This window comes from Neolamprologus multifasciatus, chromosome 6 (assembly GCF_963576455.1).
Source record: "Neolamprologus multifasciatus chromosome 6, fNeoMul1.2, whole genome shotgun sequence".
Lineage (NCBI taxonomy): Eukaryota > Metazoa > Chordata > Actinopteri > Cichliformes > Cichlidae > Neolamprologus > Neolamprologus multifasciatus.
The window spans coordinates 35963543-35982797 of NC_140444.1; the positions used below are offsets into that span (position 1 = coordinate 35963543).

Here is a 19255-nt window from a genome sequence, read left to right on the forward strand (position 1 = left end):
TGCGCCAAAAAAGTACTCTGTGTTCAAACTCCCGCCACCGACTGGGCCGCGTAACATTGACGTAACATCCTCCGTAACGCTTTAGCCAATGAGCTTCACTCAGCTAAGCCAATCAGAGGGCAGCGGCGGGAAAGACAGCTGATCTAGAAAGAGTTGCGGGAGATTCGGCGCAGGTTTGGTTTTGGGCGGTCAGAGAGAAAAGAAAACGCGTTTTGCTTTGTACCGAGAAGACTTCTATCAACTTAATTTAAGAGGTACGTTTATTACCAACACGCGCATTTAACTCGTAAAAGAAAAATACATTTGATAATGGACGGGCGGAAGAGAGCTGACTTACTGTAGTCTACTCTTCAGAGCAGGTTTGCCACCACTCTTAAAATATCTCAGTTACCTTTACACGCTTGCTTGTATTTGCAAACAAATGCATTCGCAGTCATTTTTAGCCAACCAGATATATTTTAGATCAAAAAACTGTCCGGTGAAAGTGTAAACTCGGATATTTAAAGGCCGAGGCCTTTGTTTGGCGCCATTAGTGGAGCACACTGTATTATTTCCTGTTTATAGGTAACTGTTAGCTCAGGAATCACGCGATATAACTAATGTAATTTGCGCTGTTTGTGTAGTACTAAGCGCAGTGCTACGATTTTATTTGCGATTTTGAATTTTAACACGAAGTTACGCGATTAATGGCTCGTGTTTGAGTAGCATGTTAGAGCAACTGAGCTAAACGACTTTGATAGGACAGCAAATCCTGGAGGGACGCGAAAAGATTTGTACAACCAATGAACGGAAGGTTTATTTGGGGACACGATTGTTTCTGAAATGCCTTTGCCCGTTTTTCGAGACCCACAGCAGACATTTCCACTCAAACACTACAGTTGTGAAAGTTGGGCTTAGTAATAATTTGCCTGTGAATCAGTCACATGTTTAGCTTTGTTGTTTTTTGGTGGCCCTTACACAAAAGTACATGTTTCTGTATTTCCAAATAGGAACACGCACTTCATCGTAAATCCCATCAGTGTTTAATCTTCACACATATTTATGATCATATTATTCTGGCTACAGTTCTGTTCATGCATATAAATATATAAAAAAGCCAAACAAAACATTGGTTATTATTATTTTTTAATAATTAAATGTCTGAATCATGCGTCATATTTAGGTGCTTAAACATGTTGTCTTCGTTTAGGTTAATCCAAAATGCCCAGCACACGCTCCCAGGGACGAGCTCAGCCCACACTTCAGTTCCCTCGACGTAAATCCTGCAGAGTTTCCTCCCGCTCCAAGAAGCCGGAGCCCCAGAAGTCCCCAGCTGTGTCACCAATCAAGCCTGAAACTCAGGCCCCGGGGCTGACGCGGATCGGCCCCCTCTCCCCGAGACGTCCCATTAACTTGTCCACCCCACTGTCCCCCAGACGCTACACAGACCAGCCCACTCCTCTCTCCCCAACGCGGCCAGTCGCCCTCTCGTCCCCTCTTTCACCCAGACGCACTTCAGCCCAGCCACCAGCACCTTCCTCCCCTCGTCTCCAAAGCCGGATCCCCCTCAGCCCTCGAAAGCGCACAGGTATTGAATTCAAAAGCTTCAGTTGTTCCACTACTTCATGCAGCTCTGTGTACTAATAACCTTCAGTACCTCTAGTGGCAAATGGCAAAACTTCAATTCAGGATTAAAATTTCAGATCCTAAAAAGCCAGCCTTGAGTCATAACAAATAACACTTTTCTCATTTTTCTCCATCAAGGTGATGACAATGTCTGCAACCTTGGCACCTCCCTGCAGTGCTCACCTTCAAAACAGAGCAAGCTGAGCCTGGCCTCACCACGAAAACTCGGCTTTGATGAGAACTCACCGGTCCAGGCTCGTCGGCAGCTGATCCCATCCTTGGGGCAACAGACGCCTCCTTCCACTGCCAAATCATCTCCGAAACGAGAAGAAACGCCTACTGGGAGCCCCATCCATAAACATCTGAACAAGAAGCCACCCGTTGCTCGACTGTTTGGAGAAAGTAAGAACTCTAGTTCTTTTTTTCTTCTTTTTTTGTTTCCCACTTATATTACATTATATTATATTACATTATATTATATTACACTACATTACATTATATTATATTACATTATATTATATTACACTACATTATCACCATGTCTTCTCCAGAGTTGAGGCTTCAGAGTGTGAAGCAGGCGCTCCACACTGCCATCCCTGAGCGCCTTATGTCCAGAGAGGCCGAGCGGGCGTCCATCCGGTCCTTCTTGGAGGACAAAGCGCTTCAGCACGTTCCCGGCAGCCTCTACATCTCTGGAGCCCCGGGAACAGGCAAGACAGCCTGCCTCAGCTGTGTGCTGCAGGAGATGAAGGTGAGCGTGAAGGAGTCTGTAGTCTGTCATGTTTAGTGCTTTAGGACACCTGCTGGCGACTTTCAGTTACTGCAGTAAGATTAGAGTTTGAGCAGCACCCCACAGGCTTCATCTCCAGAGTTTGAGGGTCTTAAAGTGCAAGTTTAAAGTCTGAGTGCAGGCTAATAATCTTGTCTATGTAACAGCCAGGGTTGAAGTTTTGTGAGTAACTGGTTGCGTTTTGTGTCCCTTCAGGCGGAGCTGTCGTCAGTACAGACGGTGATGGTGAACTGCATGAGTCTGAGGAGCTCCCATGCTGTCTTCCCACTGCTGGCTGACAAACTGAAGGCATCTGGCGGCCAGAACGGACTGCAGAGGTTCCTGACAGCCCCGGGGCCCACTGTGTGAGTCAACAAATCCTCAATCCTTTGGGGCGATCGTGGCTCACAGAGTTGGCAGTTCGTCTTGTAACTGGAAGGTTGCCGGTTCGAGCCCCGGCTCGGCAACCTTTGGTTGTTGTGTCCTTGGGCAACTTCACCTGCCACCTACTGGTGACGCGCAGAGGGGCCGATGGCGCGATATGGCAGCCTCGCTTCTGTCAGTCTGCCCCAGGGCAGCTGTGGCTACACCTGTAGCTGCTTCCACCAGTGTGTGACTGTATAGTGGAATTGTAAAGCGCTTTGAGGGCCCTGAAAAGCGCTATATAAATGCAATCAATTATTATTATCATTATCTTATCACACATTTACTTGAAAAAGGAAGTATGATCGATGACTAAAGGGTGTGGCTTTTTAGAATTTTAGAGCAAACTATCCACTAAAGGTATTCTTTTAAAAAAGTTGCTGGTTGAAGGCGTTTTTGGGATGTTTTGAAAATATAGCTGTAATTGCTGCCTGCTGAGATACTGATTGGGTCTGTTTGTTTGTTTGGCTTTCCCCTTTAAGGCTTCTTGTTCTGGATGAGATGGATCAGCTGGACAGCAAAGCCCAGGATGTCCTCTACACAATCTTTGAATGGCCATACCTGCCAAAGTCTCGCCTCTGTCTCATCGGTAAGTACTCGACTCAACAAATATCCCGAATTCACCAGATCTCACATCTTCGTGTCTTGTACACAGGAAGCAGAGTGTTCTGAAAAATCTGTTCCACATGCTGACCACTGATGTCTTTGCAGGTATTGCAAACGCTCTGGATCTGACTGACCGGATCCTGCCCAGACTGCAGGCGCGTCCCCAGTGTCGCCCTCTGCTGCTGCACTTCCCTCCCTACAGCCGGGAGGAGCTCACGGCCATTGTACAGGACAGACTTGTGCAGGTAAATGTAGTCTGTGTGACTTAGAGTTTAAGCTGAAACCTTATAGATCACTTTTATTTAATCAGCGCCGCGTCTTCTTGTCCTCAGGCGTCAGCTGAAGGGCTCCTCGACGCTTCTGCAGTTCAGTTCTGTGCCAGGAAAGTTTCAGCTGTGTCGGGAGACGCCAGGAAAGCTTTGGACATCTGCAGGTGAATGCTTGGACTTGTTTTTTCTTTAACCTTTTAGGGAATCACGTCTCTGTGTTTGCATTTAAATTCTGCACTCGTTTAGGCATTTTAGTTGTTTCTGCTCTCGGGAGACCTCGTGCAGATTCTTTGATGTCATTCAAACGATTTTCTGGTTTCTGATTTCAGGAGAGCAGTTGAGATTGTCGAGTCTGACGAGAGAAAAAAAGCAAGTGATCCAAAGGGTGAAAGTAAAGGTGAGTTGTGAAATGTTTTCTTGAGTTAAAACTGATGATGATGGAAGTCACACGGCAGCTGATTGGTGGAATCTTACCTGGAAACTTCCTGTACTTGGTGTTCTGCAGCGTCCCGGGTCAGCCTGCCGCAGGTTGCGAGAGTGCTGTCGGAGGTCTACGGCGACCGCATGGCGTCTCAGAGCAGCGGCTCAGAGGGAGAGAGTTTCCCCCTGCAGCAGAAGCTGCTGGTGTGCTGCCTGCTGCTGCTCATCCGCAATGGGAAGAGCAAAGAGATCGTCCTGGGAAAGGTGAGGTGCTGATTAGGGATGCACCGATACGATACTGGTATCGGGTATCGGGGCCGATACTGTAAAATGTGTGTGTACTCATACTCGTAAAAGTTAACCGATACCAACTTATTTCATTAATCAGAGGGTGGCTGGTCATTTCTGTTGTAGTTTTTAGATTGGCCACTAGGGGCCAATTATTATTTTATTTATTATTTATTTTATAATTTTTTATATTTTATTATTTATTTAATAATAATTATTTTGTTTGTTTGTTTACAATATGGACACTCTGCAATAATTTAAGTTTATTTTATTCTCAAACCTAATTTGTATTTATTTTATTCCAAACAGAAGTGTTTATTTATTATTCCGAAAGCTCGAGACAGTGCCAATAGTTCAGTGATATTTTGTTAAATTACAATGTGGAGACTCTGCAATAATTTAACAGAAGAGCTTAAGATTAAGATTTTATTTTTTTATCGGCAGAGAATAAAATAAAACCTGTCTTCCAATTAATTGTATGTGTGTGTGTGTGTGTGTGTGTGGTAGAAGTATCGTTTTTTTGTACTCTGTATCGGCAAGTACTCAGATCCAAGTATCGGTATCGTATCGGTTTGAAAAAATTGGTATTGTTGCATCCCTAGTGCTGATATTAGTTTGCTAAAGGATTGTAGCGTCGTGTTGTCGTGGAAAATCAGGAAACTTATTGCATTAATGCTTAATTATTCCGTCTCTGCCAGAGAAAATATAAATCTTTCTATTTTCATGTGATGAGGCTGGATTATGAATTTGTAACAGTTCTTCCTTTAAGTCTTATTTTTAGTTGAAGTTGACTGGTGGTGTTTTCTGACTGTGGGTGTTTGTGTTTCAGCTCCATGAGGTTTACAGCCGCCTGTGCGCTCAGAGGCAGGTGTCTGGAGTGGGTCAGGGCGAGTGTTTGTCGCTCTGCAGTCTGCTGGAGAGTCGAGGGATCGTTGCCCTGAAGAAAGCCAAAGAGGCTCGTCTCACTAAGGTACCCGACGCTCCACGAGAAAATGCTCTCAGTGCAGTGTTTGACCTCTGTTGCTTAAAAATGAAACTCGAGGGGTTGTCAGGGAACAAGACAGTGGCTGATTAAAGCGTCTGTTTCTGCAGGTGTTCCTGAAGATCGAGGAGAAAGATGTCGAAAACGCTCTGAAGGATCGAACGCTGCTGGGCAGCATCCTCGCCGGAGGACTCCCCTCGTGATCGTGTGATCGTTCCCTCTTTTAAAGACTCATTTTTAAGGTTGCACAATGAGCCAATGTTTTGTGGGTTTTTTTGTTTTTTTCTTCAAAGACATTTTTTGGTTCTCATTTTTGTTGAGAATTTGTACAGTTTTAATGTTGTTAATGTTGAGCTTACATCAAATGAACCGTTTCAGTTTTGAAACCTCTTTAAGCTTTGAATAAAAGTGAAGCTGTTTTAACGGCTGTTGCTTGTCTCATTGAGCACGTGCGTTGAAATGCTCGCGCTATATTTGAGCTGATAACTGAGGACAAATGTTCACTCACTGAAATCAGCTGAGTCTGTAGATGTTGTTCCAGAGAACAAGATTTTATTGATTTCATACTTCCATTTATATTATGGAATATTGCATATACTTCTAGCGTAAACAGGAAGAACGGGATTCTGATTCTGTCTGCACAGATTTCCTTAACGATGCTGTTAGTTTTCACTGAGACTTTACATCTTTGTCCACAAATCAGCAGAACAAAGCTCAAAGCTGTGGAGCCCCTGAATACACCGATGCTTAAAAGATATGTTTTTATCCCAGTACACAGATGTTTCAGCAGCTGGAAATAAAATGGGTGGATTGGGTCACAGTTGCACCATTAATATAAACCCAGAGTGTTAATTCAAAGCAAAAGTCCATATTCAGCTTGGTTAAATGTAAAGTGGGAACACTGGCTTCATGGCTGAAGGTGAGCTCTTCAGAGGGTCAGAAAGTGTTTTCCCTGCACCTAAATATTAGAAAGGATCCAGACATCTGTGATATTTTACTCGGCGAATATTAAGTTGTAAAACAAATGGGATAAGCACCGTTTTCAGCGACCTGGAGAAATGCAGGTGAAATTACAAGACGTGAACAAACCACGAAGGCACAAAGATCAACTCTTCAAATCCGGTTTTATTCAAATAATTTATTCACAGCAATGCATTAAAGTGGATGAAAATATAACCTGTGCATGTTTTTAATACAAATACAGTGGGCAAAGTATGTCGACAGCATTAAATACTCAGACATATGATACACATTTCTTCTCATCTGTTGCTGGTAAACCAGACAAAGCAACATTTTCTCCACCTACGTCCACTCTGACAGCTTATCTTAAGTGTTACATATTTAGTTTTTTTCACTTTCAAATCACCTCAAATAATTTGTAGTGATTGTCTCGACATTCATACGTTTAAAATGCGTTGTGAAGATAAATAACCAAAGCGTGACCTTTGCATCCACAGCAGCTCTACAGGTACGTTTGCCCACTCTCACTCTGAGGTCTTTAACAGCTGTGTTTACAATCACTCGGTTTCTGAGTGTCCTCAGTTATAACAACATCACATTATGCCTCGTGTTATATTTGATAGCTGCTGTTGTCAGTGACGCTGAAAATGATGTTGACTGTTCACGCTGACCGACAATGAGAACATTCAGGTTGAAGCAACGCAGAAACAAACGCTCCTGGGGTCCGTTCTTCGTACCTCGCTTACTACATAGATCAAATCATCGCGCCAACTTTGAGCTCGCTATTCCGGTTCTCCGAACACACCTGTTGTTGACGATTAGTACAGCTGGATGAAGTAATGTGAGATCACTGGGTGGCTTAAAAGGGGCTACGCATCGATAGTAGAAACATTGATTGGCAACCCTTTGATTGGTCGGCGAAAATGTCGAAGGAGCGCGCTCAGTATTTTTCGGCAGCAGAGCAAGAACTCTTGATTGAGGGATTTCAGGAGTTTCAGAGTTTAATTAAAACGCAAGGGAACACTGCAAAGGCTGCAAAAGCAAGGAGAGAGGGCTGGCAGAAAGTTGCTGACAAATTAAACTCGTAAGTAATTTATTTTATTATATTATATTATATTATATTATATTATATTATATTATATTATATTATATTATATTACATTATATCCTCTTTCACATTAGAGCCACAACAGGACCCACTAGAACATGGGAACAAGTAAAAGTGAAATATAAGAATATTCTACAGAATGGTAATATTTATCACTTATATTGCTTTTAGTCTCTTGAAAAGAGACCCTGTAATAATCTGTTTGTTTATAACAGCAACCAAGAAAAGGGCAGAGCAAAAAAAAAGACAGGTGGTGGTCCTGCACCCCCTCGTCACACCCCGGCAGAGGAGCTGGCCCTAGGGTTGCATGCTCTCCTTATCAATCTTGCACCTTCCGCAATGGGTTGCTCGCGTACAAACAGACAGGACATGGCTGCGACAGACTTCCCAAATCCACCTTTGCTTTTATAGCCGTGATCTCTCATCTTGATTACAAGAAGTAATTTACTATTACTACTCTAAAATATGAATTACATCTGAAATAATCAAATACATGAAACAGAATGATTAATAGTACATTTCCCTTTTTTTAGGAAATGACCTGTATGTATCTGTATGAAATCAATAAAAGAATCAAATACTGCATTATCTTTAGTTACATTGATAATATTTATTTATGGAAAAACAGTGGAAAAATATCGCTGTTGCTTTCGTATAAATGAAGCGGACATACCTGAGTGGCCGCGATCTAATCCTGTTTACATAAAGTAAGCCTGCTCCCAAGCAGGTTTACACTTACGGATCTGTTGCTATGACAGCAAGTCCCGGATGAGCTTCGGAGAACCGAACGATCCAAGATCACGCGAAATCGTCAACAATCAAATCCAGCTAACTTACTTAGCGAGGTACGAAGAACGGACCCCAGTACTTTAGATAAAACATGTTTGGAGCACATTGATGAAGCTTTACAACTTTCTGAACCCTGAGCACTCACACTGTACTTTCTCACAGCTCTAACAGAGTTAGTCAATTCACAAACATATTAATTGCGAAACCCTACTTGCTACTCTTACACAACAAAACATTTAGTCACGACTGAGTCTTTTTTTTAACCATTAGTGCTTTTACTTCAGTAAAGTGTGTGGACATCTCTGTCGCCACCTACAGCACAAACACTGGGTTTTAAAGTTGGACGTGTTAGAAAATATGAGAGTTCCTGTGGTGTCAGGACGAACACGAAGGGCTGTGAACATTCAGAGTGAAGAGGTTCGGTTGGTGTGAAAACGACGAGCGTTCTCAGTGAATTTGAGTGCAAAGCTGTAAACTTGGTACGTAATGACGATTAGCCCTCAGTTTGAGTCACGAGACACCGCCATGACCTCACAGTGTATTTACAATCTTGAGTTAAAATCAACAAATAACAGACGCCGCAAACTCAGAGCGCTTTAACACGTGCGCTTTTCTTCACGCTGATGTTTCAGGCCTGGTGGACCAGAAACGCCTGGATTTAAACTGGAAGTCTGACACGTTCTGGCTGCCTTTAAAAAAATAAGAGTGACAGCAGTACAGCGACACTTTTTAATGACTGCTCCTCGTTTCATGTAAAAGTTTTAGAAGCATCTAGTTTTGCGTAATTACCCTAAAAGCTTTTTTCCTGCAGAGTATTCACACTCAGGTTATTTCTGCTTAAAAATCAATTTTAAAAAAAGAAGCTGCCTCAGGTGAAAACACACCAACTACACTCTGCAATAAATATACTGTATGCTTAACAGTTACCTGATCTAAATAATTACAATGATTACAATTTAATAAACTAACCTTTTCTGTAAAAATACCTTAGATTTGAGCTTTATTTGACATATCATGTGTTTCTAACTTCTTTTAATCTAAGCTCGAGTCTTCATATCCAAAATACACAGATATCAAAAGTTCCAGTTCGGGCCTTTCTCCGATCAAACTCTGAGGTGTAAACACACGGCTGGCTTCATGAGAGAGAGCTGAAAATAGGATGTGTGTTTAAAACGAGCTCTAAATGAAAGCCGAGCGGAAACTAAATACATTCAAAAGTGACGTGGATGTGTTTTTTGTAGATATATGTATAGAAAATCTAAGAAAGAGTCATTTTATTGTTCATTCTCATACAAAAAACAACAGCAGAGAAACACAGTTCAGCCAATCTCATCTGAAAGTGTTTAGAAACAGAAATCTGAACTGTTCCTGCAGATGCAATCGTTACTGTCGTAGGAAAAACAACAACAAAAGTTGGTTAATAACTTTTGCATGAATGGTCTTTAGTCTGAAATTTAAGGATAGTACTTTTCTTTCTCTCTCGACAGCAGCGATTTGCTCTGACAGGATGCTGGAGCAAAACAACACTGTTCCTGTTGTCTCGTTAGTTCATCAGAAATAATCCCGTGTAATGTGGCGTCGAGTGAAGACGTGGGAAAGGCTATACCATCACAAGCCATAATAAATGTTCTGTACACCTATTGCATAGATGAAACTAACAAAAAAGAGCATTGGTGGACCTGCCCTTAATTTTTGGGAGGTTTTCTGCACTTTGAACAAGGCTACCGGCCTGAAACTAGCTCTCAACCCCCTACTTGCTCTCTTTAGTAAAGCGGGAGAGGATGATATTCCCAGAGCAAAGCGCAGGATGCTGTCCTTTGATTCCCTCTTGGCTAGGCGTGCTATTTTGATGAGGTGGAAAGCTGATGCCCCGCCCTCCCATGTGTGGCTTGCTGATCTCATGTCGTGTCTAAGTCTGGAAAAGATCTTTTATCCTGTCTTCCTTCTCTCACCCCAACCGGTCGCAGCAGATGGCCCCGCCCCTCCCTGAGCCTGGTTCTGCTGGAGGTTTCTTCCTGTTAAAAGGGAGTTTTTCCTTCCCACTGTCGGCAAAGTACTTGCTCATAGGGGGTCATATGATTGTTGGGTTTTTCTCTGTATCTATGAAGCGCCTTGAGGCGACTTTTGTTGTGATTTGGCGCTATATAAATAAAATTGAATTGAATTGAATTGAATCCACTGCTCCATCCAGAACCAAAAGGGCACATTTGATAAAATTTGGGGTCTCTTTCTGGAAAACTTCTCTAAACTTCAACTTAAGGATGTTCCAGCTGACTAACGGATTTGCTTCTCCATAGTGGTCGGATGTCTTAACGGGAACGTGAAGCTCAGTGATGGTGTAGCTAACTTCTGTGTGGTTCTTATGGAAAGGGCTGGTTATCATAATCCCTCCCGGGTTGTGGCTTTTGTTATTTTGTTTGGGGGGGTTTCGTTTATTTTCTCTCTTTTTGTTATTTTTCTGTTATTGTTTTTTTTTCTCGTTGCTTGTTTGGTAAATAATAAGAGAGGAAAACAATGTTCCAACATGAAAAGTTCTGTGTTGTATTCATTGTAAACAGTTTTGTGTTTTCCGTCTTCTTTTTTATCTTTGTAAACGATATCCACAAATACTCAATAAAAATATTTTGAATTAAAAAAAGAGCGTTGGAGCGTTTTAGCGCTTACAGCTGCAGCTTCTGACCACTTGGGGGCGCCACAAACATCTGCGAGCTGTGTCCGTCCAGCTTTTTGTCTCCATCAGGAAGCCAAAGCAGCAAGGTCGTGAATGCAGATAAACGCTGATGTAAGGGCACATCTTACATCTTACTGCAGTCTAGCTGATAACTCTGCTGCTCAGTGATCAGACACACTCGTGTAACTGTTCCTTTCTCATATGAGGAGTGACACCCACCTGCCTCAAGTGCTAATTCACCCAGTAACTGAGAGAAGTTATCTAAGATCCCAGAGAGAAGGGAATTAAATTAATTTTAAGTTAATTCGATTTGTTTCGTGTAATTTCATTACTGAAATCCCAAAGATATACGTAAAATAGTCCCACATCTGTTAAAAGAATCTAATCTCTGATCTTTATTATAAAATGTTTAAAGGTACTTTTTGTAACGACCCATGTACAGAAAGATAAAATTGTAAACTTGATGTTCATAAACTATTTAGAACTTTATCAACTGTAGATCAGTAGCTCGTCCCACTTCTTCACTTTATTTGTTATTTCTTTGTCAACTAAGGAGACAACGCAGCGAGCGCTGTTTGCTTGTGGCAACACGGTTCTCTCTCTGGATGGTTAATTAAAATGACAAATGATTTCCTCCTGATATTTGCACGTAAGGAAACTTGGTATTTAGGGATTCTAGGTGGATCCCATCTCTACCTAAGCCGGGCGGAGAAACAGCGCATGTACTCTGTCATCCAGCGGTCGTCCACCACCATCAGCTGCGAGCGTCTTATCTTCTCCAGGTCAGCCGATCGAGCCCGCCGGCGGTCCAGCCTGGAGCTCCGCTTGTCGGACTCCCTGCGGGTCTGAACGCAGGCATCAGAAGTGTGACTCTGTGAGGAGAAACCAGAGAGAGGAGTCGTTTCCGAAAGCTACACCGGTGTTTTATTATTCATGTTTGCTGCGTGTTCGGTGACACGGTTTCACTTCTCTGCTGCATGACCCCTGCACTAGGGACGGGCCGAGAAAGAAAAAGGCTGGTAATGTGCTACGTGTTTTTTTCTAGTTAGCAAGTCTGTCTCTTGAGATATAATGGTGTTTAAAATCTTAACGTATAACTTAAAAACAGTCAAATTATTGATTGTAATTCTGAAAAGTTGCTAGTGGTCATAAGAGTAAAGTATATTTGTTGTTGCCATGAGCACTGAGCTTAAACTGAGCACTCACATCATTGGTTGTCCTCTTGACCTCCATCTGTCTCTCGCTCCAGTCCAGCCGGCTGGACGGTCTCTGGTTCTCCTTCTCCTTGGTGCTGATCACCGGCGTGCTCTTTGCTCTCGGCGGTTTACGGATCGCGGCTGGTTTGTCGTCCTGGGAACTGTCTCGGTGCGGCTGCTCAGAGCGTGGCGTGTGGCGGCGGCGTTGCCGTCGGGGTACTGGGTTTACCGGCTCCCCATCAGAAGACGCCGAGTCGGCTGGCCCGTTGTCTGTCGGTGTGTCGACTGAGGGTGCGCTGTTTGTTGGAGCCACCGCCACAGAACTGCCACCGGCCTCATTCACACCATTTTCTACAACTGCTGCTTCACAAGAACACAGTGAAATCGTTTAAACATCCACTGAGCTCTGCTGACTGAACAAACAGATTAACTAACTAAGCCAAATACCAATTAACTACTCGATGGAGCTGAATGGCTGCACAGTGACCCTGCAGAGCGCTGCTGTGTCTCAATCTATATGAAATTATTTGTGACTGTGAAGTTCAGAGATGAGCAGGCTTCCTGGCACTCTCCTGTCTCATGTTTAGCAGGTCTAATGTGTAACATAAGCATCATGCTGCTTGCTGACAAGCTAACACAAAGAACAGCCGAGGATCAAAAAATGTTGAGCCCTGATGGCATAGCAGTACCTGAGAGGGACGTGGGCGATGTCACCTGATGGGTTTGGATTTCTTATTTTGAGAAGAAACCATGTTTGCATGAGAGACTGGGAATGCTGTTATGTGTTAATGCTAGAAGGCTTGATTAGGAAACTGAGCCTAAATTGTACAGTTATGATGCAGAGACAAAAACAATAAAAGACTAATTAAATACTAGAATGTAACTGAAACTTCCATGGCAAGGTCAAATGGCCACGCCCACATTTCAGCCTTGCCATTGTTCTAAATAATTATCTATCTAAAAAAAAGTTTCCTACTGTATAGTTGAAAAAAACTGATCAATGGACCATGGAGTAAAAAATCATTTGAGAGCTGTGAAGTTTTAACATTTTAACACAAGTATAGACACTAACTCACTTTTGGAGCCAGCCTCTAGTGGCCACATCAGGAACTGCAGTTTTTGCCGCCTCATGATTGACATGGTCATTATCAGAGCTACTGCTAGTCAATTATTTGGTTAGTTAATTGAAAGAATATTAATCAGAAACTGCAATTCTCTGGAAAATATACACTTGCTATGACACAAAGTCTCGGAAACCAAATTGATGTCTTGTCAAAAGCAGAACGTTTTACGATATGTTTAAAACATTTACCAGGGAGAGAAGCAGCGCCTAATCACATTTAAGAAACTTAATCAAGCATAAGTTTAGAATTTCTTCTTGGCGACCCGTTTTCTTACCTGTGGTTTGTGCCGCATCTACAACCGCAGCGTCCCGGTCCCCCACGTCAGCCTCTCCATCCTCGCACGCTGGCTTTTGCACAGGACTGGTCTTTGACTCCAACCTCTGCTTGACCTCCAAGGATGTGGGCGGCAGCGGGAGAGACAGAGGAACCACTTTGTTCCTGGTCAGCCTCGGTGTTGACCAGCCGCTGGAGTCAGAGCCGCTGTCCCAGCCCTCCCAGAACCAGGGCTTGTGGGAATGTTCGATCACCCGGCGAGTCAGACGGTACTTCACAGAGTCCTCATAGCATTTAGAAAACGTCTCCCATTTGGGGTCCCTGAACTTCTTCATATATTCTGTCCTCACTTTCTTGGTCACCATGGTTCTCGTTATTGCCTGGTGCCAATCACTGCAAGGAGACATGAAATACAGTTTGAAACAAATTTGCAGTCTTTTCTTTGGTCGTCTTCTTCTTGCTCCCTTTAGAAGTCACCACTGAGAGTCTCTTCCTATCAGTAGCCTCCTCTGCTTTCACACTAATCCTCTGCATGTCCTTCGCTACATCTATGAATCTTTTCTTTGGTTTCCCTCTTTTCCTGCCTGGCAGCTTCATATTCAACATTCGTTGTTGTTGTTAATAATCCCAACACATAGTGAAAAATCCACTAAACATTATGAAGATGCAGTTAACTATGGCAACTACGAGTAAACAAACAATATTCTCTATCAGAGGAAGTAAAACACTTTCCCTTTACTTGTTTACTGATGCTGTGAAGTGTAGCCCTGACATTCATGCGATTTATATCATCATCTTATCAACAACCTCTCACATTATACTGGACGAGAGTTGAAGCCCTACAAAATTTCGGCATTTACCTGATTTTTATTACATTTTGATATTGACTCGGCCTGAATATTATCCCTTACACTGTCAGCGAGTCAACGTCAGTGATACTGAGGTGAGCACTGAGGTGAGCACTGCTGTTTTTGTCTCTGTTAGCTGCTGTTAGCTCCTGTTCACCGCTATTCACGGGCTGTTAGTGAAACTTTGTTTCAAGTGGACCTAACGTGGGCAGACTCACGCTGAGCAAATAAACTCCTGCGACGTGAGAATGAAATCAAACTGCTGAAGGAGGAAGAGGATGGAGAGAGATGATTTCAATTCAATTCAATTTAATTTTATTTATATAGCGCCAAATCACAACAAAAGTCGCCTCAAGGCGCTTCATAGATACAGAGAAAAACCCAACAATCATATGACCCCCTGTGAGCAAGCACTTTGGCGACAGTGGGAAGGAAAAACTCCCTTTTAACAGGAAGAAACCTCCAGCAGAACCAGGCTCAGGGAGGGGCGGGGCCATCTGCTGCGACCGGTTGGGGTGACAAGGAGAGATTAGTGGTGTAGGAGGCAGATGAAGAAGATGAGAACGAAAAAACAAAAGACAGATCATGAATCCTGGTCACTCCTGAATAAATATGTCATAAAATTATTTAAAGCATACAGAAAAAATGATTTTTCACACTATAAAAAAAATAAAAATAAAAAGCAAAGCCTTCTTTAACGTTTGCAGTGTTCATGCTAATGTTAAAAGTCTGCTGTTTGTTGTTCTTCTAGGTGGATGCACTTTCAAAGAAACAGTTACTGACAAGAATTTAACCAATGAGCATCAAGATCCATGCCCCAGTTTTCAGAAGCGGCTACACTGAGTTTTCTCTCTCCCCTCAAACAGACATCCTGTAGGGAAAGTTCCTTTCCTGGGGAACATACGGAAATATCTGGGCTGCTCTACAAAGTCCTGCTACTTTCTAGGTGGTGTGATAGTAAATGGACCAGTTTTTATAGAGCTTTATATAACCTACCTCATTCACTTCATAGAAGCACTTCTATGCTGAAAGTGCTTTCTAACATTCACACAAATTCGTACTCCGATGGATGAATCGGAGATTAACTTGTGGTTAGTATCTTCCCAAAGGATATTTGGAATGCCGACCGGAGCAGCCAGGGATCAAACCACCAACCTGGCGATTAGTAGATGATCTGCTCCACCTCCTGAGCTACAGCCACCGCGGATGGCTAGTGGTGACTGTCCGAATGGTAAACAGAACAAAACCTGGGTGAAGATGAAGTGGAATGAGACCTGCTGTTGAGAGTGGGAGGCTTCATCTTGATTGAGAAATCAAGTCCATGAAACTTTTAAGGCTCAATACAAAAAACATGATTGCAAAATAACTAGTTTTAAACCTTTGACTGTATTTACCCCTCTTTAGACTCACCCGTGTTTGCTGCAGGTATGCTTCCATGTAAAATATGATGGCTGCCGTCAGCCGTCAGCCGTCAGCAGGCTTTATAACACCAGTCTCATACCAGACTGGTTAAATTATAAGTAAACAGTTCATCTGCGTATTGTAGTACGACTTCTGGACATTTGTGTCTGTAAGATGTGTGGATGGAGCTAGTTTTTTTCCCAGTAAAGATTTTAAAGGTGATCACAGCAACAGCGCTGCTGCTCCACCTGAGCTCAGCGTCTCAGTAGGAACTCCACTTCTTTGCCCTTCACAGTGTGTAAACACACTCAAGATCCACATTAAAACACTCACGTTTACATTGTTTAACACATCTGTGCACTACAGAGCCAGGCACTGAACGAAGCATCAAAGCAAAACATTTATGCAAACGATTCGAATTACTCGATGAATCATTGCAGCCCTACAGCCAACAACAGAATGTAAAGATGCAAAAACACTAACTTTATATCCCAAATATACATTATTTGCTTGGGTGTACTTTCTAAACAATATCAAATGTGTGGCAGAAGAGGCTGATTAGAGTAAAGGGGACCTCTGTTTACCAGGCAAGTAACCGTGAACACATTTTTATTTACAAGAATGTGGACAGTAGGTACACCAACTGCAACAAGCATCCAAAAACATTGAGTTGAATTTTGCAGAAGGCAATTACAAAAAGTACCTTTAAGGATTATTCCATTGTTAATGGAATAATAATGTTTTAATCCACTTTACTAAAAGGTAAATTAAAAGCTGCATGCCAATTATCTATTTGGCATTTTTTTTCTTTTACTTTCCACGTCAGCTCAGAGCTCTGGTGGATATTAACCCTGTGCTGCATCCAGCACAACACACAGTGTCACGTTTCACTGTGGTTCAGATTTCCATTAAGAGGGTTTGATCAGTCTGTTCTTCTGCTGCTACAGTAACAAAGCTGTCACTGTGTTTTCTGAATACTGCCCATCAGCAGAAGGACAGAGGGACAACTATAAACATTTGCTTTATTGACAAAGAGACTTAAATTTACAGCCATTATACATGGATATACAATGTATGATACTATGTACGTAATACATTCAGAATTGAATTCAAGTAGCTAGATGCCAAACAGTCAGCACCAGATACTTGATGCTCAGTTCAATCCAGGTGGAATGAACCTCGGAGAGCCTCCTGTGGGACTGGTAATGACTCAGGACAGGCAGCAGATTAGCTTGAATGCATTAACACATAAAATAATTGAGTCCAACAAAATGAATGTACAATAATAATATTGTCTTTCATGTATCAAAGCATTTTTTTTTCCTGTAAAAAACTGCAAAACAGCCATGATACCATCATCCACCCATCCACGTCTGAAGGTAGCTGCTGTTAGCCACAGATCAGGGAAAACCATTAGAGGTTATTAGCACTAAATCTGACTGGACCTTTAATAACCATGAATGCAAAAACTGACATTTTTCCTGGGACTTCTTTTTTAATGCATCATATGCAAACAAAACATTTATAACATATGAAACGCTTTACCTCTTGATTTCATCTAAAGCTCTGGCCATATTCAGTAAAAATATATAGATAACGTATCGCATAATATAAAACTTAAATAATCAGGCCCCATCTTATCTTAATGACCTTGTAGTACCATATCACCCTATTAGAGCACTTCGCTCCCGCTCTGCAGGCCTACTTGTTGTTCCTAGAGTATTTAAAAGTAGAATGGGAGGGAGAGCCTTCAGTTTTCAGGCTCCTCTTCTGTGGAACCAGCTTCCAGTTTGGATTCAGGAGACAGACACTATCTCTACTTTTAAGATTAGGCTTAAAACCTTCCTTTTTGCTAAAGCATATAGTTAGGGCTGGACCAGGTGACCCTGAATCCTCCCTTAGTTATGCTGCAATAGATGTAGGCTGCCGGGGGATTCCCATGATGCATTGAGTTTTTCCTTTCCAGTCACCTTTCTCACTCACTATGTATTAACAGACCTCTCTGTATTGAATCATATCTGTTATTAATCTCTGTCTCTCTTCCACAGCATGTCTTTATCCTGTCTTCCTTCTCTCACCCCAACCGGTCGCAGCAGATGGCCCCGCCCCTCCCTGAGCCTGGTTCTGCCGGAGGTTTCTTCCTGTTAAAAGGGAGTTTTTCCTTCCCACTGTCGCCAAAGTGCTGCTCATAGGGGGTCATATGATTGTTGGGTTTTTCTCTGTATCTATGAAGCGCCTTGAGGCGACTTTTGTTGTGATTTGGCGCTATATAAATAAAATTGAATTGAAAACCTATTAAATGTTTACATTTTCTGTTTGTTTTTTTGTTTTTTTCGAGATTCACCTGCAAAACCTGGTGACGTAACTCTGCCAGGTGTAGTCTACCTGTAAGCCCCGCCCACCTCCCTCCACAGCAGATTACCCTGAGAGCAGGGAGGATTGAGGCTTACTACAGCTTTACAACTAGCTGTACTACAGCCATTACTCACTCACACCACACGACCAGTAACATCCAGTCTATTTTAGTCCACACGCCTACATGCACTTTCCTTTTCTTTCTATACATCAACACTTGTTGTTACTCAGTAAAAATAAGCCAATATTTGATTTTTTAAGCCTGTATCTGATTTGAGGACAAAACCTGTTCAGTGTATATTATCCTGTCACTGTCTGATTACTGCACATCTCCTGATGTGTTTTTCTGTAACTGAAACACTGTCTTGTTATAAAGCCTTTCACTCTGTCAGTCACACCCCAGCTCACAGCATTTTTAAAGATTTTAGTCTGTAAACACGCAGCAGAGCAAAACGTTGCATCTCCGATGCATTTTGAAGTTAATAAACGCGATGAAGTGTGTAAACCTGAGGTTTGAAATGCCAAACCGAGTGAAAACAGGCTACAGCCATGTTCACAGCCGTTCTCCTCACCTGCCCGCCGCGTCCAGCTTCGTTTGTAAACACGGAGTCATTTAAATGCTCAGGCTGACGACTAAAGTCTGATTGGGTATTAAAGTCAGGAATATATTTACTCACCAAGTCTGTGTACCAGGGGACTCCGTTTGATTTAAAGCCCGTCTCTCAGCAGGCGAGCATCGCTCTGCTTACTGACACCAAACGCCCAGCTCAGTTAGAAAGCTAGCAGCATTAACACATACAACTTCCGGCTTTGGTTTTCAAACAAGTGCTTTAAAACAGCCCAGCGACATGATTAATCAAGAAGATATTCAAGATAAAATCTTCTACTTTGCTCATATTATAGCTTTCAGGCTGATTTCAGGCAAAAACCATTCAGTTTAGATGGTCGGAAGCTTTATTTTGAAATATATATCCTGGACATCCGGAGCTCGTCTATTATTTATCCCTGTCTAGATTAAAGTATAACAGAAGTGTACTAGACTGATATGATTTTACATTAAGACGCTTCCACCAGACCGCGCATGCGTGTTCTGTCTCCATCAGTGCAGTCAAGATATGAGGAGAAAACAACAACAACAAAACCCCCTAAATAAATTAAATAAAAGGTT

At 42.4% G+C, this 19255-nt stretch overlaps 3 protein-coding genes across 5 annotated transcripts in view; 1 reads left to right on the forward strand and 2 right to left on the reverse strand.

The window, feature by feature from the left end:
• The window catches only part of ifngr1 (interferon gamma receptor 1), a 136702-nt gene that overhangs the window by 39281 nt on the left and 78166 nt on the right, over positions 1-19255 (reverse strand). The window lies entirely within an intron of this gene.
• On the forward strand, positions 104-5790 carry cdc6 (cell division cycle 6 homolog (S. cerevisiae)). Its single transcript, XM_085164148.1, has 12 exons — positions 104-254; positions 1190-1567; positions 1744-2007; positions 2157-2356; positions 2591-2739; positions 3280-3386; positions 3509-3648; positions 3736-3836; positions 4002-4069; positions 4178-4356; positions 5210-5350; positions 5473-5790. Exons 2-12 carry the CDS (start codon positions 1201-1203, stop codon positions 5563-5565), a joined length of 1809 nt encoding a protein of 602 aa, XP_085020274.1. The 5' UTR covers positions 104-254; positions 1190-1200; the 3' UTR covers positions 5566-5790.
• On the reverse strand, positions 4798-18885 carry ccsapa (centriole, cilia and spindle-associated protein a). 3 transcript variants are annotated; one of them, XM_085164159.1, is made up of 5 exons: positions 18765-18884; positions 15487-15551; positions 13485-13876; positions 12097-12449; positions 4798-11762 (listed from the first exon to the last, which is right to left on the reverse strand). In XM_085164159.1, the coding sequence occupies exons 3-5, from the start codon at positions 13846-13848 to the stop codon at positions 11583-11585; spliced, it is 897 nt and encodes a 298-aa protein (XP_085020285.1). In that variant the 5' UTR covers positions 13849-13876; positions 15487-15551; positions 18765-18884; the 3' UTR covers positions 4798-11582. The 3 variants fall into 3 exon arrangements, with proteins under 3 accessions (XP_085020285.1, XP_085020286.1, XP_085020284.1); XM_085164160.1 differs by lacking the exon at positions 15487-15551 and having other exon boundaries at positions 12097-12446; positions 18765-18885; XM_085164158.1 differs by lacking the exon at positions 15487-15551 and having other exon boundaries at positions 18765-18885.

Bases quoted from the DNA above. Each gene is read 5' to 3' on its own strand.
- cdc6 (XM_085164148.1), top strand. From the start codon at position 1,201: ATGCCCAGCACACGCTCCCAGGGACGAGCTCAGCCCACACTTCAGTTC. The intron at 2,740-3,279 runs GTGAGTCAACAA...TTCCCCTTTAAG, and splicing joins ACAGCCCCGGGGCCCACTGT to GCTTCTTGTTCTGGATGAGA. The intron at 3,837-4,001 runs GTGAATGCTTGG...TTCTGATTTCAG, and splicing joins AAAGCTTTGGACATCTGCAG to GAGAGCAGTTGAGATTGTCG.
- ccsapa (XM_085164158.1), bottom strand. From the start codon at position 13,848: ATGGTGACCAAGAAAGTGAGGACAGAATATATGAAGAAGTTCAGGGAC. The intron at 12,450-13,484 runs GTAAGAAAACGG...GTTCTTGTGAAG, and splicing joins AGATGCGGCACAAACCACAG to CAGCAGTTGTAGAAAATGGT. The intron at 11,763-12,096 runs GTGAGTGCTCAG...TTCTCCTCACAG, and splicing joins TCAAGAGGACAACCAATGAT to AGTCACACTTCTGATGCCTG.